This window comes from Prionailurus bengalensis, chromosome A2, assembly GCF_016509475.1.
Source record: "Prionailurus bengalensis isolate Pbe53 chromosome A2, Fcat_Pben_1.1_paternal_pri, whole genome shotgun sequence".
NCBI lineage: Eukaryota > Metazoa > Chordata > Mammalia > Carnivora > Felidae > Prionailurus > Prionailurus bengalensis.
Genome location: NC_057348.1, coordinates 139,806,282 through 139,828,539, shown reverse-complemented (window position 1 = coordinate 139,828,539; position 22,258 = coordinate 139,806,282). Strand labels below are relative to the sequence as shown.

At 41.0% G+C, this 22,258-nt stretch overlaps 1 protein-coding gene across 19 annotated transcripts in view; it reads left to right on the top strand.

Moving 5' to 3' along the window:
* Nucleotides 1-5,501: 5,501 nt before the first annotated feature.
* CADPS2 (calcium dependent secretion activator 2) overlaps nucleotides 5,502-22,258 on the top strand; it is a 540,583-nt gene continuing 523,826 nt past the window's right edge. For all 19 annotated transcript variants that reach the window (XM_043589377.1, XM_043589375.1, XM_043589367.1 and 16 more), the window contains exon 1: nucleotides 5,502-6,022. In XM_043589377.1, coding sequence (XP_043445312.1) covers nucleotides 5,684-6,022 — 339 coding nt within the window. In that variant the 5' untranslated portion in view covers nucleotides 5,502-5,683. The remainder of the gene's footprint in view (nucleotides 6,023-22,258) is intronic.

The window sequence follows — 22,258 nt, the reverse complement described above, 5'->3', positions numbered from 1 at the left end:
CTGCTCTCTCTCTCTCTCTTTCTCAAAATAAATAAACATTTTAAAAATTTATGAAATCTTTGAGATCTTAATAAAATACTTTAACACATATTTGGGGGTTTCTTCAGTCTGGTTGTTTCAGGACAAATAATTTAGAAATACAAATTCTAAGCTATGTAAAACCCAATAAAAATGCATAGAATCATTTACTATATTATCTACAGTTTGTTTCTTAAAAATTTTTTTAATGTATATTTATTTTTAATAGAGAAAGAGAAAGACTGCAAGTGGGAGAGGGACAGAGCGAGAGGGAGACAGAATCTGAAGCAGGCTCCAGGCTCTGAGCTGTCAGCACAGAGCCCAACGTGGGACTTGAGCTCACAAACTATGAGATCATGACCTGAGCTGAAGTCGGACGCTTAACTGACTGAGCCACCCAGGCACCTCTTTACAGTTTGTTTTTATAGTTCTATGGTTAACAGTGAGCCAAATAATAAAGCAGTTATAATAACAACAGCAAAATACTTGGCATTCACTGAGAATTTACTCTGTATCAAATACTTTTTTAGTACTTTACGTCCATTATCTTGTTTTATCTTCACAACAATCCTTTGACTATATCTTGTGTTTATGTGCATGAGTCTGTGTATCAATGTTGACTACTCGTTTACTGGTCAATTTGTGCTAATCGTTTGCATATATTTTACCCATTATCTATAAAAAGTGGAGTCCTGGAACAGTTCTCCACTAGGACTCAAATTCTAACTAGAGAGGAGGAAAAAGGGAAAGCTAGGCAACGAGAGGAAAGGGATTTAAATAAAGTTGCCAGGAAGATCATTGCCTCATAAGATATAAATATTCATCTTCAAATTTGTTGTTTTTATCTTACTTCTGTAAATGCATAGTCTTTTTTCTTACCTGGGCTTGTGAGTTGACAGTTTTCCTGTACATATTTGCAAAACTGGTCCTTCTATTTGACCTGAAAAAGATTCCTCTCTCTGTTGTAATATTATTTTAGTGATAACTAGACTACAAAAAATAATAGACTGTCCAATTCCAAAACACTTAAGGGATATTTTGTGAATTTTTTCTGTATTGCCACAAGAGCATATATTACCATAATTTCTTATTTTGCTCATGTCTGTTTCACATGCATTGCCTCAGGGACTAACTTTTATTGTTTTTATCTATTCAGAATAGTGCAGAGCCTAGAGTGGATGCCCAAAAAAATATCTGTTCAATGAAAGAATGATTTCATTTGTGACTTAAAAGAGTTAATACCTTCCTTTCAGGTCAAATGCACAAATCAATTCTTAACCAGAAAACAGACCACCTATAGCTATTCAGGTCACACACCTGTTTCCTTAAATATCATTGCCAAAACACATTTTATATTCTATTTCATTACTGTGCATCCATCTTTCCCCAGGATTAAAGGTGTTTCATTAAAAAGCAGTATAAGCTCAATTTGTTTTTATATTCACCTTGACAAAAGTAAAAAGGTATCGGGGCGCCTGGGTGGCGCAGTCGGTTAAACGTCTGACTTCAGCCAGGTCACGATCTCGCGGTCTGTGAGTTCGAGCCCCGCGTCGGGCTCTGGGCTGATGGCTCAGAGCCTGGAGCCTGTTTCCGATTCTGTGTCTCCCTCTCTCTCTGCCCCTCCCCCGTTCATGCTCTGTCTCTCTCTGTCCCAAAAATAAATAAACGTTGGAAAAAAAAATTTTTTAAAAAAGTAAAAAGGTATCATTGAATAAGTTCAAGTGTATTTTGTGTATTTATGAAATGGTACAAGCCAATCATAGTCTTACGTTAGGCATCATTATTCAATTATTCTGGAGCATCAGCTGATGTTATAATTGCCTGGAAAGCTAATATTTAAGGTAAAATTTGGCAAGAACATCCATGCCAGCACAAAATAAAAAATGTTAATTAAGAACAACTGAATTCTAATGATCAGGTTGTCTTTTCAGGCTTGTTTTCTTTGAACCATCCTTTAATTGGAGAAGAGGCAGGGAGGGTTCCCCAGAGACCCATTGTTGGCCTTCTCTCTCTGAACATGATTTCTGGACCTTCTCATCTATATCTGTAGCTTCAACTAGCACCAATATGCTGACGATTCCCTTATCTGCTGACAGAATTGAATAACAGCTTTGCATCTCCAACTGATCTAGGATAGAGTTTAGGATCTCTATGATGGGTTCCTCAAAACTTCATGTTTCTCCAAACCTATGTGTCTATCATCAGTGAAGTTACCCTATCCTGAGAATCGTATTCTATTCTTAACCTCTTCCTCAGCTCCTCATCCATATTCTATTAATTCCTTTGTCCTTCTCTTAAGCGTCCCTCTTCTTCTTGTCCTCTGTTTAAAGTCAAGCCCTCACTGTTTCTCTCCCCGATTTTTTTTTTTTTTTTTGAGTAATTTAATTGGTATTTTGCTTCTGGCTTCACTGCCCTTACACTGCTCTGGATGACTCTTAAGAGTTAAGGATCATCTTATGTTGTACCTTACTTAAGCCTTCACGTATAACCCCATTCGGATGCCTGCTCACTGTCTTGCTTGATGCTAGATTTGCCTCTGCCAGTTCTCTAGTCTCACTCCCTTCATCTTCATATGTATCCTCCTCTTCAGGCATGCCAGTTTATTTGCAATTCTCTGAACATGGCAAATAATTGCATACCTTTGCAAACAGTTCCTCCTGCCTCCAAGTGCCCTCACCCTAATAGCTCTAAATCATTCTTCAAGACGTATGTCAAGCATCCTTCCTTTTCTCTGTCCTGCATGAGGTAATTCTTCTCTATCTTACATTATCTTTGGGGATACTAGAATAATCATCAGATTGCAATATCAATATTTATTTTCTGCTTTTTTAAAATAAATCATTTTCTCATTTGTCATTGTTTAATCTATACACTTTTAAAGGTTCAAGACTAGATCTTGTTTTTCTAAGTATACCCAGCATAGTTTTGACATATGTTAGCTTCTTAAGCGATGTATGTTTAATTAATGAAATCCTTAAACATTGTCTTTGTTGTCTTTTGGATACTTCTTTAATTTATGCCCCTTAAACCATTTTCATCTTCATAGAGAAAACACTACATCTTTTTTTAAAAATGTTTATTTACTTTTGAGAGAGAAAGACAGAGAGAGAGAGAGAGAGAGAGAGAGAGAGAGAGAGAGAGAATGAGCGGGGGAGGTGCAGAGAGAGAGGGGGACAGATGATACAAAGCAGGCTCTGTGCTGACAGCAGAGAGCCTGATGTGGGGCTCAAACTCACAAACTGAGAGATCATGACATGAGCCAGAGTCAGACACTCAACTGATTGAGTCACCCAAGTGCCCCCACTGTCTATCTTATTCTAAAAATTATTAGATGTTTTCCAGTCATGTCCCCAAGGCTTGAAGAATCTTTAATTTGGTAACTATTTTTAATAGGAAGAGAATAAGTGATTACATCAAGTAGTATTAACTAATTAATAAAGGAAACAAAAGTATAGCTTTCTTTGGCAAGAAAAGAAAGGGCAATAAAACTGTTATAAATTGTACTTTTATGTTGCTAAGTACAACATATTTGAGTTATCAGTTTAATAAACATCATACATTTAGTAAACTGATTTATAATCAGATTATAATAGAAAAAAAGCACTATTTGGAATTAGAAAGGACTCATAATGTTGAGTCTTTGTTCCCATAATTCTGTGGGAAAGAGGATTCTCTAAATCTCAGGATCCTTATCTGTACAAAGGAACTACTAATAAAAATAAAAAAATGAAATAATGTATGTAAAGGGCTTGGTGCAATAGTCCATACAAAGCACCTAAAAGATTAATTGTAATCATCACCATCATCATTACCTGTTATCCAAAGGTTACTTTGATGGCATTAGTTAAGCACATTTACAAAACTTTGCAAAATGTAAATTGCTATGTATGTAAGCATTAGATACTATGACTGAAATGAATAGGCTTATCATTTATGGTTTACCTTGCCAAGAATAAAACATTCTTGAAATACATCAGTTTCTGAGATTTCCTATTCCTTGGAAAGTTGGAGATCTGCCAGCAGTAATGCCCTCAGTGAACATTTTATCGCCATGGGCACCCATTGAGGATTGATAAATAAGCAAGGCTCCTTAGGAGTAAATGCCTCCTTATCTTTTTATCCCATCTAGGGAGAACGTCAGTAAATGCAGAAGGAAAGCCTCTCTATTGTGTACCTAACTGTGCAAGTGGCTTTAAAAAAGCTAGAACTGCTTTTTGGCCACAGAGTAGACAAGCTCAGAGTCGACAGTGTACCTCCCCCGTATCTCCCCGGCGCTTCATAATCTCTCTGCCAGTCTGGCCATAGTACATTGCATCTTGGATTGAATGCACTGTTTTCCCTGTTTCCCCCTCTTGACCGGATTAAGAACATTGGAAACAGAAATCACAGGAAGAAACTTCCAGGTGGTTCCAGCATTGGGACTGAGAAATCTGTGCAGATAAAACAGGCTTCAGGTGCAGCCTCGAGACGCCCACTTGAGGCCAGAACCAACAATGACCAAGTGCTGTGTGTCCCTGAGCTTCGCAGGCTCCGCCAAATGCTGACAGTGCCGGACAACGGGCGTGTGCACAAACGTTAGCTGAAGATATGTGTGCACTACACAAACTATTTGAGTCAATCTCATTCCAACCCAGAAAATAATCCAGCTATGTGTGAGCTGAACCAAAGTGCCATTCCAAAAATACAAAATCTATCTTGCTCATGTGGGAATAAAAACAGTTTAAAAAGAAAGCCTCGCGTGTTTCTTTTTCTTTCTTTCTTTCTTTCTTTTTCTTTCTTTCTTTTTCTTTTCTTTCTTTCTTTCTTTTTTTTTTTTTTTTTTGTCAAAAACGTTCCTCTGACTTTATAATTTGGACTTCTGCATGAGCGTCAAACAGCAGCAGAGCAGAGCGAGAGACTTTTCAAAGTCTCTCCCCAACATTATTTTGAGGTGAGTGGCTCCCACTTTTCCGCACTTGGGTTCAATCTGGGCATCGGATTCGGGTCTCAGGGATGTTCTGGCCGCTTTCCTCACCTTCGGAGAGTAGCAGCAACTCCACCGCCCCCATCCACCTGCCCTTTAGGAATCTGTCGGGAGGAAAAGCATGGAGGGTAGGGGGTCAAGGTAGTCCAAGCAACCCCGGGTGTGCATACGGAGCAGATACGTCTAGCCCCTCCTCGCTTTTGCAAACTACCAGCCTCGGCACCCGGGATCCTGGGCACCGGCAGCAGCCGCGGCGCGCGCACGCGTACTCCACGACCCCGCGCCCGCTCAACATTTTATTCCACGTGTTGCTTGTTGTAGGAGCCACAGGTTCCCCACCTGCGTCCGGGCGCTCGGGCCGCCCCGCCTCTGCCCGCCGGCGTGGCCGGATCACGGGGTTGGCGGGTCCCGGGCGGGCAGAGGAATTCACGAGGTGCTCACGTTCACCTCCAACGCTAACTCCGCCTATTTAATCCCGGCGGCTCCCCCTCGCCTCCTCCCGGCTCTTGCCCGCCCCTTTCGCCCTGGTGGTAGGAAACATTCCGGTCTTTAACTCGACGTGTCCGGAAAGCTCTGGCCAGTTTTCCTTTCGTTCTGCGGCCGCTGCTGCCAGCCGCACGGCTCCCTCAGACCGGCGGACGCAGCTGCCGCGGGTGAGGCGCCTGGGGGCCGCGGGCCGAGCGGCGGGGCGCCCCGAGCACCATGCTGGACCCGTCTTCCAGCGAAGAGGAGTCGGACGAAGGGCTGGAAGAGGAGAGCCGCGATGTGCTGGTGGCGGCCGGCGGCCCGCAGCGAGCGCCACCGGCCCCGGCTCGCGAAGGGCGGCGGGACGCGCCGGGGCGCGCGGGCGGCGGCAGCGCGGCCAGACCCGTGAGCCCGAGCCCCTCTGTGCTCAGCGAGGGGCGAGATGAGCCCGACAGGCAGCTGGATGAGGAGCAGGAGCGGAGGATCCGCCTGCAGCTCTACGTCTTCGTCGTGAGGTGCATCGCGTACCCCTTCAACGCCAAGCAGCCCACCGACATGGCCCGGAGGCAGCAGAAGGTGAGTTGCACGCAGGACTCGGCGCCTCCGGCCGCCACTTCTACCTCCCCGGAGTTTTCTCCCGGGAGAGCGCTGGGGCGTTTGCCCTCTGCCCTTGTATAATGCGTGCACTGTTTTTTGTCGGTCTTTACGGTTCAAGGGAATCTTTCAGGGGGAATCCCTTCGTGCTTTAGCCGGCTGGGTACCGGGTTGCAGCGGATGCGTCCTCCCCCAGCCCCCTTCCTGTTGGCAGAAGCTGTCAGCTTGGCATCGGGAGACCCGCAGCGCCCGCCGTGCGGTGGTTGCACCCGCTGGGACTCCGCTCCGGCCAGGTTACAACGCAACTTCCATCAACTTAAGTTTCTAAGAGCAGTGGTGCTTTCCTCCCCACCTGAGTTCAGCTGGAGCTGGGCTTTTCTGTGGGTCTTAATGATTGTGTAATTAGGCGAAACAGGTGGAATCTGGCCACCCCTGTTAGCTAGAGCAGCCTTCACTAGGGCGAAGGGGTAGAAATTTTCCGCAGGGAATAAAAAAGTTAACGAGCTTGCTTTACTGCTATGTAATGAACACTTCAAATCCAAACCCTGGAGAAGGTACGCAGTTCTTAGAATTGCTGTAGGTTGATAATTCCTGGTCTGGGCAGGCACTATTAATGAAAAACAAAGGATTGGTGCATAACCACTTGGTAAGGAATGCGTGTTTTTTTTTGTTTTTGTTTTTTTTGCTTTGTTTTTGCATCCCAAAGAGGTAAGGAGATTGTTTCAGGTGTAACGTCTGCCAACTTTAGTTTTAAAACAACATTGCAGGGGTCCGATGTTTTTGTAACAGTAGAAAGTCATGACTCCAATTGCTCTAATTGGGTAAATGGGAACCTAAGAAATCTTTCTGATAGAATGCTGAACCTAAAAGGTCCAGTAGAAATCTAACTATCTCTGACAAAATGTGGAGACCCAGAGAGCTTATAATTTGCCCGAGGCGTATCTAGATGCACACGTGTTTATTTTCTGAAATATCAAGCACATAAAGCATTTCTCAGAAATCCAGGGAGAATTTGAATGGTCTTCTGAAACACCACTGCAGCTTTGAGTACATGCAGTCCTCCCACCATCCTCCTCTATCCAGCCTTTAATAACACACCTAAACTAAGTAGCTGTTTTGAAACCCTTCACTCTCTGGGAATACTTGAGGGGTGATTCTTTACAGCTGGTGCCTAATTACACCGAACCTTCAAGAACCTAACCCTGTAGGTAATTCAGTCACAGAATGCTAGAGCTGGAAAAGACCTTGGTGTCCTCCAGGCAGACCCCTCATTTCGGAGGTGAGCAGTCTGAGTATCCTTTCCTCAGGGGGCATGATTGAAGTCCCCATTCCTCCAGTCAGTTGTGCGTGCCCCATGATGTTCTTGTGCACCTTCTATTCTTCCGTAGGTAAGTACCCTGCTTCCTCATCGTTGTGCTGCAGTCACCTGTTGCTTGTCCACTCCATAGGTCAAGCAGATTTCAACTTCAGTAGTCCTCCTTATGCTAAGTGTAAGTAATTCTTGACCTGTCTAGCCGTGTAAAGCTTCTGAATGTCAGCCTGTTATCACTTCAGTCATTCATATTGCATTGAAGCTTATTTTTAGTGTATTAAACTGTAAAAGCGTATGGTGAAACTAAAGCTAGTCCTGTCCAGACTATTCTGCTTTTGTAAAAAGTTACTGGTAGCTGACTTACACTGTGCTTGTCGCATTTTGGTACTGAAACTCCCCTTTGCTTGTTCATGGTTACAGATCTGACTCCTCCCATTTAAATAGAATGTTCCTACAGAAGTTATTTGAACTGTCAAATATGTTCACAACCCTAAGAAAACTATGACCTTACCCAGAGGTTACCAAAACCCAAACAACAAAACCCTGCATCTGATCTCTGCAAAACTACTTGGAAACTTCAGCTCTCTAAATCTTGGGAGCATTGAGTGCTGTCAGATTAACTTCAGTGAATTTTATTAAGGGGGAGGCCACATAACCTAAATCTTTGCCTTATTCCAAAGTCCCCACACTTTTTTTTAACGTGCTGCTTCCTAGAGGGAAGTGGAACAATTCTTGGTAGTAGGTTTTCTTCTAGGATGGAGTGAAGTGGGAACTTCTATTCCTGTGAATTTGATACATAAGTCAATTAATGCCAGAAACTTTAAGTCTCAAATTATACACGTGGGTTATGTAAAAAATCACTGCATAATTGCAAAATCATTAATCCATTGTATGTTTTTTCCTGTATCTTCAAGTAGTCCAACATCTAATAAAAGGATCTGATAGCTTAAATTGTTATTGACCTGCATGTTGCTGCTTACTCCTCACAACTTTGAGAATTTAGAAACTCTCAGACTGAGATCTTGAAAGGGTCCTCACTTAAAAAAAAAAAAAAAGAAAAAAGTTAATGTTTATTCACTTTTTGAGAGTGAGGGACCTAGCACAAGCAGGGGAGGGGCAGGGATGGAGACCCAATCCAAAGCAGGCTCCAGGTTCTGAGCTGTTAGCACAGAGCCTGACACTGGGCTCAGACCCATGAACTGTGATATGACCTGGGCCGAAGTCTGACACTTATCTGACTGAACCACCCAGGAGCCCCAGGGGTCCTCGTTTTATAAGTGACACAAGAGCCTTCCCTCTGGCTGTCCTAGCCCTCCCTTAAAGGGCTGGTGAGTTTTTTGAACTAGACCTCAGCTGCAGTGTTTTGTTTTCTCCTTACTTAGCTAGAAAGGCCCACAAAGCTAGTTAGGGGTTTTATCCAGGAGTTACTCGAAAGCTTAGTAGCATTAAACTCGGTTGACTCAAACATTGCTTTCTTTGCTCTTGGCTGGAAAACTTCGAGGAACAGTGGCCAGTGTATGCCATTGGGGCCCTGGGACTACTGATGGCTCTACAGAAAATTCTGGAAGTGAGTATCTGGGTCCACCCTAACAGCTTTGCACCAGGTGGTCACATCACTTAACTTATCCAGGGGTTCACACGTGATACCAATATGAAGTAACTGCTAATGGCAAAAGATTTAGTTCCGAATAGTGACTAAGCCTGATGCCTCTTTACCTTGATGACTTTGGTACCATCAGAATGCTACAGCAATAATGAACTTTGTGTGACTCTCTATCATTGGTTAAGGGTGGGATCAGTATTAATGGCAAAGCAGTTTACCAAATAAGCAAATCCGCTTCATCATAAGGCAAATCATAAAGGCAATTTATTGAACCTTTGGAAAAGTAATAGGTGTTCATGGTGACTAGAAGGTAGGGGGACTCTGACCCATCATAACGACTACCACAGCAGGGGGGTCAGTATGTTCATTCCTGTAGTTAAAGGTTTAGACTACAGGTCTGTAGGCTTCTAATGGGTGGTTGCACTGTTTTTGTTTTCGTTAAGGTTAGTAAAGTCTGATGTTGAAGGAACCTGTTCTTTTTAAACTAGAAATCAGGAATTAGAGTAAAATGGTATTTGATAACTTTCTGTGAATCCTAGATCGATGTTCTTGCCATTTCTACATGTATGACCAGTAATCACTCTAAATTGTGACTTAACCTTCACCTAGAATAAGCATTCCCACCACTTCACATAATTTTTGTCTAAGTTTGAGAAACGTACACAAATGTGAAATTGTGGGTGGGGGTGGGGGGGAATGCATAGGTGCCTGCCTAGAACTCTGCCATCTGAATGTTTCATTACAAAAAGTGGCTACCTGTAGATCTTTGGACATGATGGTCTCTTTTGTTAACATTCTGACTGCTCAGGTGATCCCTAAGTTCAGGGAAAAGAGCCAAATTTTTAAAATTTTCTTTAAATGTTTATTTCTGAGACCGAGTGGGGGAGGGGCAGAGAGGGGAGACACAGAATCCCAAGAGGCTTCAGGCTCTGAGCTGTCTACACAGAGCCCAACCTAGGACTCAAACCTGGAGATCTTGACCTGAGCCTGGGTCAGACACTTAACGGAATGAGCCACCCTGGCATCCTGGAAAAACCAGTTTTCCAAAACAAAGCCCCCACAGCTTTACAAGGGTTGAGAATCCCTTACCTAAGGCTAGGAAATCTTATGCCTTTAGTGCTGTGTTGCCCCCTCTTTGGTGCCTTAGCTAGGGCGTCCAGCAAAAACGTGTCTTGGGGGGGGGGGGGCGCATGCCTTGGTGGCTCAGTTAGCTAAACATCAGACTCTTGATTTCAGCTCAAGTCATAATCTTGAGGCCTGCTTAAGATTCTCTGCCCCTCCCATGCTCATTGGTGTATGTGCTCAAACCCCCCAAAACTTGTTTGGATACAAACAAGTGTCAGATTTAGTACATGTTGCAAAGAATTAGGTGCAATTTAGAGGAAAGCGGTGGCAGGGGTGGGGGGGTGCTGGGAGAAAGGAAAGTAAGGGTCTTCTGATCTCGGGGAAACTAGTGTTCCTAAATGTGCTTTTGAGACCTCCAGGATTTTTACCCCTGAAAACCATAAAAATGTAAAGCTGGTAGAACTGATGACTGCAAAGTGAAACTTGGCCACTGCCACTACCAAGCCCAAGAGACCAGCAGTGTAGAAGCCCAGTATTCTACCTTGTTTTCTTGTTTGCAGGTTTCCAGCAAATGATGTGAAAATCTTAAAAAGCCACCCTCTTTGGGAGTTAGGCTTAATTCAGCCTTTGTGCTCTTTCTGACTTTGGTACATTGTGGAGCAAATGCAGAAGGGATAGGTTATGTTGGTTTTTAAGAGCGAATACATTGTCCTCTAGGGAGTGAGTTGAAACCACATTAAAGTAACCTCAGACCGGACTTAATACAGTATCTCAGGAAGATGCGTGTTGCTTTGATTCATCTAACCCTCCACAGGGTGTCTTGAGATGGTGGCACTTAATTTAGTGGAATGAGTTGTGTTGATGAGAAGAACTCAGACGGATTAAGTGATATTGACGTTTGCTTCTTTCAAAAATGAAATCAGCTGTAATTCTGATATACAATGACTGCTTATAAAGTGAAATAGCTAATCATGTTTCCCTCTTTGGTTTTTTCTTAATGGAAACTGTTCCCTTTATTTATACCCTCAAAAGATAAATAACACTGTATGTAAGGTCATTAAAGAACTTTAAGATAAAATTAAAGCCAATTGCCAGGTTATGAAATAGAATTCCAAATAGAACATCCCACCAGTTTGGTAGTGAGGAGGCCTCTTTTGCATGATTGTGCTATTTTCTATGCATTTCAGATTGACTTAGATCTTTAGGAAGGAAGTGGTGGGTCACATAGTCATGTGTTGCCGTTTTAATTTTTGGGTTAAAGACCTAATAGCTGTAAATGTAAAGGTGGACGTATACTGGAACAAAGGACACCTGCCCAAAATTAATATTTAGGAATCAAATTATGAAATTGTCCTGAGTTGGTAACACTTCCTGTTAGGACCACTGTTTTTGGTCCCTGTGTTTCAAAATCAGCTGAGGATTTTGATGGGCTTTCATTTTTTTAAAAACAAAAATCTGATTTCTATCCTTAGCTGCACATTAGAATTCCCTGGAGAGCCCTTAAGAATCCCATCATCCAAGTTGCACCCCACATTAATGAAATCAATCTCTGGGGGTTGTAGTCTTAAAGCTTCCTAGGTGATTCCAGTGTAGGGCCAAGGTTGAGAACTGTGTGTGTGTGTTTTCTGGAAAGCTGCCGGAAACTGGCTTATTTTCACATGGGCAAGGTGAAAGTATTTGCATTAACGAGTAAGATTACTGAGTAATTAAACCAATATTCCATGTTAAGGTAAAAGCAACAGGGATGCTCTAAGGGAGGAACGAACATCTAAATATTCTAGACTTTATTGAATCAATACAGTGGGAGGCCAGTACATATTAGACTTCCGAAAGGTCTTTAATTAGGTAATATGCTAGAGGCAATTAAGTTGAATTTGCAAGTGTGTAATTATAAAACCACAGATCACAACGTTAGCGATAGAAAATATAGGATGCTGAGGGTAAGCCTGAGTGTTGCTTCCTATTCCAAAATGAACTGGGAGAGTATAGTGAAATCTCAGAGGTTGACACTGAGTAATGCCTAACTGAAGAGTAAATTGCACCAAGGTCTTTCAAGATCTTTAGTCAGTGGAATATTTCCTTGGTATATGCAGTAGTCGTCCATATGGGTCTTTCAGAAAGTAACTTCAGAAGGCATTAAGTGAAGTACTTAGCTAAGTTCTTGTTTAAACGGTTTTAAGTGTTATATTTTTGTTTGCAGTCCGCAAAATTTTAGCGTTAGGTGGAGAGTATGGAAACCTGTTGAAATTGCATTAGTGTCACATAACTGTTGTACACCTGAGACTAACGTTGTGTATTGACTGTACTTCAGGAAATTAAAAAAAAATACATTAATAGGTTGTAGTTTGCATTTGAGAGTCTTCTGTTTGTAGAGCATCATTGGTCTACTTTTTGAAACTTCTTCACATCACTTTGTAAACCTTGTGGTTTGAATATTTTCATTTTCTAACCTTCAGGTTTGTGATGAATTTTTACAACAAAAATATTACTGGGGCAAAAGGTATGAACAGTTTAAAGGCAGTCTTTGCCAGGCTAGCAGGATAGTTAACTCGCTCCTTCCTGATAGTGAAGATGAATATATGTGTATGGTCTAATGTCCTTTTTTTCATTTTTTTTGGTTGCGATTTTGGTAATGTGAACTCTTTATCAGTATGTTGAAAATAACATTCCTTTGTGAAGGGTTTTCTATAGTCTGCCTTTTTTTAAGATATACTTTGATCTTTTCCTTAACTTTTCTTCTCTTGGACAATTTCCCATCTAGAATTAATGTTTGAAGCAAGGAGTTGACATCTCCCCGCGCCCCCCCCCCCCCCCCCCCCCCCCCCCCCCCGCCAAAGTTAAGCAGTTCTTGCAGACTGATTCTTGATTATGCTCTGCTTCCTTCCATTCCTAAGCTGGAAGGCCAAGTTCATATGATTTCCCTCATTAATTCATTGACCAAGTATCTATTGAGCCTCTACTTAACAAGATCAGATGTTCTGGAAACACAGTCAAGAATAAAACAAGCATAAATTCCCTCAGTAGTGTTCAGTAACTTATAGATTATGCGTATGTGTCTTTTACATCTTTTTTTAGGTTACCTATTCTAATTGATCTAGCTCTTTTCCTATTGCTCATATCATATAATTTTGACTTAGGATAATTACATATTTTAATACTTGATTGGAGTTCCCATTTGTCAAATTTTTTACCATTCTATTCCTCCCCCATCCCCACCCCCTCACCCTTAATTTTTTTTTTTATGTTTATTTTTGAGAGAGAGCCACAAGAGTGCAAGCAGGGGAAGGGCAGGGGGAGAGGGAGACACAGAATCCTAAGCAGGCTCCAGGCTCTGAGCTTTAGGCACAGAGCCCCATGCAGGGCTCAAACTCAAGGACCCTGAGATCATGACCTGAGCTGAGGTCAGCTCAGGCACTCAACCAAATGAGCCACCCAGGTGCCCCTCATTTGCCCTTTATTAAAAAAAAAAAAAATGCAGCAGTTAGGAAATTGCTTTGTCTTCAGGGAGCCTGGCTTCATTCTTTTGTAGTATCCATGCATTGTATGAGTAAGGTATTTCTGCTCTCTAGGTCCTGGCTTTTTCATTTGTAAAAAGGAGCTAATGGCTGCATAGAATTTTTGTTACAATTAAATGAGATGCATAGAAAGTGTTTAGCTTAGTGCCTGCTAACACATATCCTCCCTTATGCTCCTGATTAGATGCTGTCATTTCTTGTTAAGCCTGTTTGAGAAACTAATTTTTACTAAAGTCAGTCTTGTTGATGTACATCCTCTTCAGTTAGGCTTCTTCTGTCGTCGTGATGTTTCGTCCCTTTCATTGTATTGACCCCTTGGGTTTATAACCAAGTTATTTTTAAACCTTTTACAATTTTTTCGCTGTGGCTTGTGTTTTTCTATTACCAGTAATTGGTAAATGTTAAACTCTAGCTTTGTTTTAACTGATCATATCGCTGTGCACTATTGTTTTAGTAAGTCCTATCTGAGCCTTCTGGGTTGTCTATGGTAGGCGGTTGAATCCTCTGATAGTAATGATTTGTCTTCTCCGGTAGCTGTACCTGTTCTGTTTGACATCTCTGGTTAAGAACGTTCAAAACCGTGTATTTGTTTTTTTTTTAATTTTTAAAAAAAAATTTAAATGTTTATTTTTGAGAGAGTGACAGACCAGAGTGAGCAGGGGAGGGGCCGAGAGAGAGAGGGAGACACAGAATCAGAAGCAGGTTCCAGGCTCTGAGCTGTCAGCACAGAGCCTGACTCAGGGCTTGAACCCACAGACAGTGAGATCATAACCTGAGCTGAATTTGGATGCTTAACCAACTGAGCCACCCAGGTGCCCTGCCATATCCTTCTCTTGATGCAGGCTTTACTAGGAATGCTTTTGGAATTGTACCAAGGAACATATTGTTAGCATTTTAGGGTATTCTTTGCTAGTCTATTTTTCTTACATTAAGTGAGTTGAAAAATATCAGGAATGGACTTTTATCAAATTTCTTGTCCCATCAATTGAGGTGATTGCCTGACTTAATTTTACTGATGTGATGGATTTACTAGGTTTCCTATTGTTAAACTGTATTTACATTCCTAGGGTAATTGCTCCCTGATTGTGGTGGTTTTTAAAAAACTTGAGTTCCCTAGGCTTTTAATTTTTTGTATTTCTTTTGGTCTGTATTCAGAAAGGTCTTTTTCTGGGCTGGCTGTCAACTGTCACCGAAAATTGGCCATTTCTAGGTTTTCAGGTATATTAACATAGTTGGATATATCTTTCATTTTCTCTATCTTCAGCTTTTGGTCTCCAGGGTTTCTCCTTTTTAAAAATTCATTAGATAGCCCAGATACTCTTGTTCTTACAAATGTACACGTTAACTTTATAAACTTTGTTTTATAGTTTCTATTTTCCTAAGTTGGTTTTTTTTTTTTTTTTGGGGGGGGGTGGGGGTGGAGCTGGGTAAGGGGAGATACAAGGTGGTTCTTTGATCTGGCAGCTTAACAGGATTTTTTTTCTGCTTTGTAATAAAATGAAAGTATATGAAGCTATGAATTTACCTCTAGGTACATTTTGGCATCTGTCTGTAGTACTATGAAATTTTTGCTAAATGTTATTTTTCTCTTGAATCGGTATTAACGTAGTTAACCAGAATACTTAAAAATTTCTAGTGGTGAAGTTTTTTTTTTTTTCTCTGGTAATTTCTAATCTTATGTTGACACTATGGTTCACTGTAGTATGCAATGAATATTAAGTTTTAGGTCAAAAATCATGTGGCAAATTTTGACTTTAGGATTTTTTTATATATCTAATAATTAGCATTATAGTAATCATTCCTATCTTATTTGTTGTCTTTATAGTATCATCTTTATATTATCCTACAATTGTATGTATCTTTAACTGACTTTGTATATCTAGAAGCATTTAACTCCTAGATATTGATGCCAGATTCCTACTAGTATAAAGAGAAGTATATACTGTAGTCAGTGGAAAGGAACTCCCTTTGATTCATTTAGTGTGGGTGTTGGACAAGGATTCTTTGTCCAACTTTAAAGGTTAAAACTACTTTCTGTTGGAGTTTTGGATGTTAATCATAATGCATACACCTGCTTTTCACATCTATAAACACATCTGCATGTGTGCATATATACATTTTGAGGTTATTTTGTATTGAAGATTATTTAATACAACAATTTTTGCCTGGTCTTTGCTTTTGAGTTTGAAACCATCATTGCCAATGTACCATTAATCTTATTTTCCATTTTGTTTTTTGTTTCCTTTATTTTTGTTTTGTCTTGAGTATATGGCATTTCAGCTCTTCCATCCTGGAGCCAGGGACAGGTAGAGGGACAGGATATAAATCTTGCTAGGTCTTCATAGTTGTGCTTCTTGTTTTGATTCACAAAGCAAAGCATGTGTGCTTTAAGAAGCTGGGTCTCTAGTTTTCATGGATTATGAAGTTAATGGACATTCATCTTGATGGGTTTTAGTCTTATATTTCATCTGCAGTATTTCCTTTAAAAATACTGTTATGTATCTGTATGAATACTGGAAGATGGGAAAATTAAATTCTGCTACAAAACCTGTATTTTTATTTCACAAATTTAGGGAAATCTATTCCATATTTTATTTAAAGAGATGAGAGTCTTAATTTGGCTCTGTAGAAAAATCTCTAAAACTCAAAATACTTCTTTAGCCAGAAAGGCTTACAAAATGCTAAGTATCCTCAGGAATCATTCTGAACTATAACAAGACATCTATTGCCTACATTTGTGAAGCTCTGGTTTTCTTTACCAGAAGGGCTTCATGTATTGTTGAGTGGCAGGAAGTAGGGAGATAGAAAGCACTTTTTTTTTTTTTTTTTGAGAGTGGGGGAGGGCAGACAGGGGGCGGGGGAGAGAATCCCAAGCAGACTCTTTGCTTTGATCGCAGAGCCTGATATATAGGGTTTGATCCCAAACTGTGAGATTATGACCTGCACTGAAATCAAGAGTTGGCTGCTTAACTGACTGAGCCACTCAGGCATTCCAGAAAGCACATTCTTGTTCTCTATTCCCTGCTTCAACTAGAAGGCCACTCTGTTTTACATGATAGAACAGTATATCTTAAATTACTGGGGGAGGACAGTGTCCAAATAGCTTTAATGTTTCATAATTGTGGTTCAAGGGTGCGATCCTGTAAGAACGTCTATAATTTGATCGCTACATCCTAGAATCCTAGGCTTTGTTGCCTTTCTTATTCTTAAAAATATTTGAGAAGCTATGTGGGGATATACAATTTAATCCAATACAGATCATGCCATGAGGAACTTAAAACCTAATAGGTGAGATGTTGAATTTGTGGTCCTTGAAATAAGTAGAGCTCAAAAGGACAATCGTTTGGAGCTTGGGAGGGATTTGGGTATAAGAAGTAAATTTGAGAATTGTCATGTGGATTTCATTTGAAAGCATGGGCTTGAATGATGTAGAAGGAAAGTGAATCCAGCAAGAGAAGTAGCACTAGGAGTGCTAGTTTGAGATTGTAATCTGAATCTAAGCTATTACAATATATTTACATAGCATAAACCTTGCAGAACTTAGAATTAAACAGTCTGTTCACTCTTCCCCATTGCCAATCAGCTTTCCAGAGGGAACCTTTATAACTTTTCATGTTTTTTTAGTTCTTTTGGAAATAGTTCATAAATTGAAATATGTATACCACTTTTCTCATGGATTCCTAGTGACTTTAGCCATTGCTTCCTGTAGAATATACGATGGGGAGAGTCAGCTCATTTCCTACAAGCATCTGGTTTCCTTTCTTCTGGAATATGGTCTTTTACCATTATTGGTTTCTGCTAGTTCCTCCTCTATGTTCTCACCTTCTTACAAGAAATAGAATTTTTAGCTGGGCACGTGGCTGTCTGGCTGAAGACTACATTTCTTATCTTGCCCTCCCCTTCCTTTTGTTATCCGTGGAACAGAGCATGACTGTCCAGAGAATGTATGTCAAGAACCTAGCTTGGAGGGTGCCAACTTTATTTCTCCCACACGAGAATAGGGCCAGGTCCCATGGCCCTATCAGTCTTTACAAGGAATTGCACAGGTAATGTCTTTGTTTTTACACAATTCTGGAAGACCAGCTACAGACTTGAGATTTTGCTGAGGAGGGCAGGAAGGAAGTCTTGCCAGAATAGGAGGAACAAGTATGTGGCATACAAATTGTTGGCTCAAATTGTCGTTGATGGCTGGGAACAATTGGAATCTGATATTTGTTCTACCTTCTCTTGGCAGTTAGCTTAGCCAAAAGACTAATTTCAGGCTAGCGGGCTATGAATGGAAGTGATGTGTGCGAATGTATGGGCCGTTCCTTGTGAAGGGAAGGAAAAATTCGTCTTTTAAGGTTTTCTAGCTGGAGTAAGAATTAAATTTACATGAGACAGACCAGAGAAAAAGTTTATTGCATGCACACAGAGGCCCAATAATAGAGACCTAAAGACATGACTAAGGCAGCTTTTTCACTTTTTAGGTAAAGACAGTAAATTTGAGGAATTGACAACTGAATTTGGGGAGCCTCAGTAAGGAATTCTAAACAGAATTTAGGCCAAGGTACTAAATTAGTAAAAAGGGTTGTTTGTACAGGCTTCAGGCTCTAAATTTCCAGTCTCTCATCATGAGAATGTCTTTTAACCTCCTGGTACAGGGAGGGTACCTTTTGTGTGGGGCATGATGCCCTGCTTTTAAGGGGGACAGAGGAGGGTCTAGGTGTCCTTGTGCAGGCTGTCCCAGTAACTTTTATTTAAAGAAGTAAGTTAGGGGCGCCTGGGTGGCTCTGTCAGTTAAGCATCCAACTTCAGCTCAGGTCATGATCTCAGAGTTCAGGGGTTGGAGCCCTGCCTCAAGCTCTCTAGTGTCAGCACAGAGCCAGCTTCAGATCCTCTGCCCCCATCTCTGTCCCTCCTCTGCTTGTGCTCGTTCTTTCAAAAGTTAAATATTCCAGAGTGTGGTCTGTCTTGGGGAAGCCTGCCTTTGGCTCCTACACCGGAAACAAGAGGAGCGTGTCCCTGTCCCTCTGCCCTTTCCCACCCACTGGCTGAATATCTGTCTCAGTCTGGCAGTTAAAGCAGCCTTTGGATGAGGAGCCGGTTACTAATTGAGTCGCTGAGCGGCGTGGCTTGCAGACGGAGAGCTACCCCACCTCTCAGATCTCTACAGGAGAGAGAAGTGAACCTCTCATGGTTAATTTTCAAGTGACTTGATTTTTACTTGTTAAAGTGGGTCTGCTCTATCCATATTGTAACTACAGTTAGTTTGAAGTCTAAACAATCACTTGTTTTTTGCCTTCCTATATGAGGCAGGAAACACTCCTTGTGACTACAAGGAAAAGACTGCAGGAATTTCAGACACTGGAATTGAAATCCATTGCCAACAGCACCTGCATCTAGATTCTTCAATGAAGAAAATATCTTCCCAAGGTTAACTTTATCTTTTAGAATCCTTAAGACTTCTGGGGCTCCTAGGTGGCTCAGGTAAGTGTCTGACTTTGGCTCAGGTCATGATTTCACAGTTGGTGGGTTTTGAACCCTGTGTCCATCTCTGTGCTGACAGCTCAGAGCCTGGAGCCTGCTTCAGATTCCGTCTCCCTCTCTCTCCACCTCTCCCCCACTTATTCCTTCTCTCACTCGCTCAAATAAACATGAAAATTAAAAATCCTAAAGACTTTTGTATTTTGAGTAGCTGATTCTAAAAACTGGAAGCTACTTAGTGGAGTTCTGTCACTACAAACCACATAGTATGCATTGGTTGCATATCTTCTAAAAGTTGAAACTTTTCTTGGAGTTCTTGTTTTTCTTTACCTATTTTGTCTCAAGTTGCTAATTACGAACCATTGGTACTTGGAAGCAAAAACCTAAAAACAGGGAGGGGGACATGACAGACTCTTAAATATAGGGAACAGAGGGTTGCTGGAGGGGTTTTGGGAGGGGGGGATGGGTTAAATGGGTAAGGGGCATTAAAGACACTTGGTATGAGCACTGGGTGTTATACATAGGGGCTTAATCACTGGAATCTACTCTTGAAAATTGTTGTTGTGCTATATGTTAACTGGGATGTAAGTTAAAAAATATAAAAAGTGGTAAACAGAAAAAAGTTTTATTACTTAAAAAACAAAAAAAACCTTGGTTCCCAATGGGGCTGGTAATACCCCCAGCAGACACTTAACCAACATACCCCATAAAATGTTTTTTTCTCGGTGATTGGGGGGTTGCTACTAGTATTTAGTGGGTAGGGTCCAGGGATTCTAGAAAAAACTAAAATGCAGGATAAATTGTCTTTCATCCTACATGGCATTTGAATGTCTTGTTGGACATTGATGTAGGTAAATCCTGTCTATGGTTATTTGAGCCTAGAGTAAAGCTCTTTATAAAGAAGGTATTGGGGCACCTGGGTGGTTCAGCTGGTTGGGTGGCTGACTCTTAATTTTGGCTCAGGTTGTCATCCCAGGGTCTGGGAATTGAGCCCCCCCCCCCCCCCCCATCCTCCTACTGCCATTGTGCTCTGTGCACAGAGCATGGAGCCTGCTTAAGATTCTCTCCTTCCTCCCCTCTCCTCTGCTCATGCTGAAGCTTACTCTAAAATTTAAAAAAATCTGTATGGTTTAATATGTATGATCTTCCAAAAAATCCAGACAACTTTTGGGTAAATTGGGGAAAGATTGAACTCTATTTTGTTAGGAACTTACCTGAGAATTGCTCATCATATTGGAAAAAAAAGTCACCAGTAGCAATGATGCTTATGATGTTTGTTATCGATATAGGATGCCTGTGTCAGCTTTCATTTTCAGTTGTCCCATTCTCCTGGATTTTATGGATAGGCAAACTGTTTAGCCCTTGAAAATATCAAAAGAGAGTGTTGATAACATTCAGTTAAATCTTATCTCCCTTATCTTAAATTCAGACTTCCATATCATATATGTGGGTATACATGTCGAGTTTACTTTCCTGTAGACCAGCTATGCCTAAGCACTTATATCTGAAATCCATGTTATTTCCCTTCATTTTATTATTCTAGTTAGGAGGTTATATTTTTGAAAGTATGTGGAAATACTGTAACCTAGCAGTAAAATCACTTCTGTGTAGCCAAAAGGTTATTATTTATTTTTTTAAAGGAGGAGGATTATGAAATAGGGCCCAGTAGGAAATAACTGTTATGCCAAGGGGCAACTCACAAATGAGAGGGTCAGGTAGTTTAAGGGAACCAATGAGGGATGGTGAAGCATTCAAGGGTTACTACAGGGGGAAGAACTTACTTACCTGTAGGCCTCTGTGGGCGAAAGGAGGAAACTCTGACCTGAACTGACCAGGAAGCAAAGGTGTGGGAGAAAGCTATCTGACAGAGGGTGTGGTCTTCAGGTGTAGAATAGAATTATGGCCAGATGGTGCATAGTAGGGAGGTGGCCCAGGGATTAAATCTCCTGTTATCTTGTACTTCTTTCCCTCTGATTTTGTGCAGGCACCTCCCCAACAAGGAAAACCCAAAGAGAAGCTGAAGAACAAGCCTGCTTAGCTGTTAGGACTTATTGATTCTGAGAGTGCAGAGCCGGATAGGTGATGGGAAATGGAGCTCGAGACCAAAGGGGGAATCCAGCGCATGGGATATCTGATTGGGTTTGGAAATGACTATTACAGTGGATAGCTGGCCTTGATCGCTTCATCTCTTTTCTTTTGCATATCTTTCCCCTTTGGTTTACTCTGAACTCAGTGTTGGGACAACAGGCTGAGAGTTGTGATTCTCTTTTCATAGTTCTTGTGAGCTATAGAGCCCCTGTTCCTATTTCCTAATTTTGTTTGAAAGTTTTCATACTCCCCTTTGAAGGAGTGTGACAAATTTTCTGAATCTACATGGGTTTGAAATTTTTTTCATAGAGAAATCAACTGGGCAGAGTAGTCTGGATTGAAACCCTCTTCCCTCGGAACTTTTAAGGCATTAATAGTACACTCTTCCAGTTTCCAGTGTTGCTAATATAAAGTTTGAAGTTGGCTTTCACTCATTTTTAGAAGACCCATTTTTTCCTTTCTGGTGCTTTTAATGTACTTGGCTTTAGAGGGCTCTAAAATGTTAGTCTTAGTTTGAAAGTTTGTTGTGCTAGATGCTAAATTTTGCTGTTCTAGTCAATCTGGCTATAGGCACATGTCATCTTAACCCAAAGGAAATTATTTGTGGATTTGGGGTGGACAAAGGCTGGGTTATAAAAGGTGGTGATTGCTTTTCTTAAAGGTGAGAAAGCTCCTTAGAATCACTGGCTTTATAAGCACACTTAGAAATTTCACAGGGTTCTATTTGGATGAATTTTCTAATCCTGCTCTTGAGATTGTTTAAAGTGTTTTTTGCCTGTCTCTTGGTTTTGCTTTAGGTATCAGAGTAATATAAAGTTAGCTTAGAAGAATCCAAGAACAGAACAGTGTATTCATGTTCTGTATATAATTAAAATGTTCCCTATTCTTTTAACTTTCTGTGTGACTTCCATGTGTACTAATGGAGCTGTTTAACTGGAGTAAGGCCGTGATGATAAAATATAAACATCTGGCTGAAAAAGCGAATTTCAAAAGAAATGTATTGGTATGCTGCATGGTTTTTACCTAGGGGCATTAAGCAGTTAATGCAAATGTTAAAAAATCTGATTTAACCAACTTTTTTTCAATCTGTATGTATGACTCCCATGTTCAGTCAGTCATTTATAAAATGGAGTCTTTGGGGATTTTATTGTAAAATATTGCAAACTTAG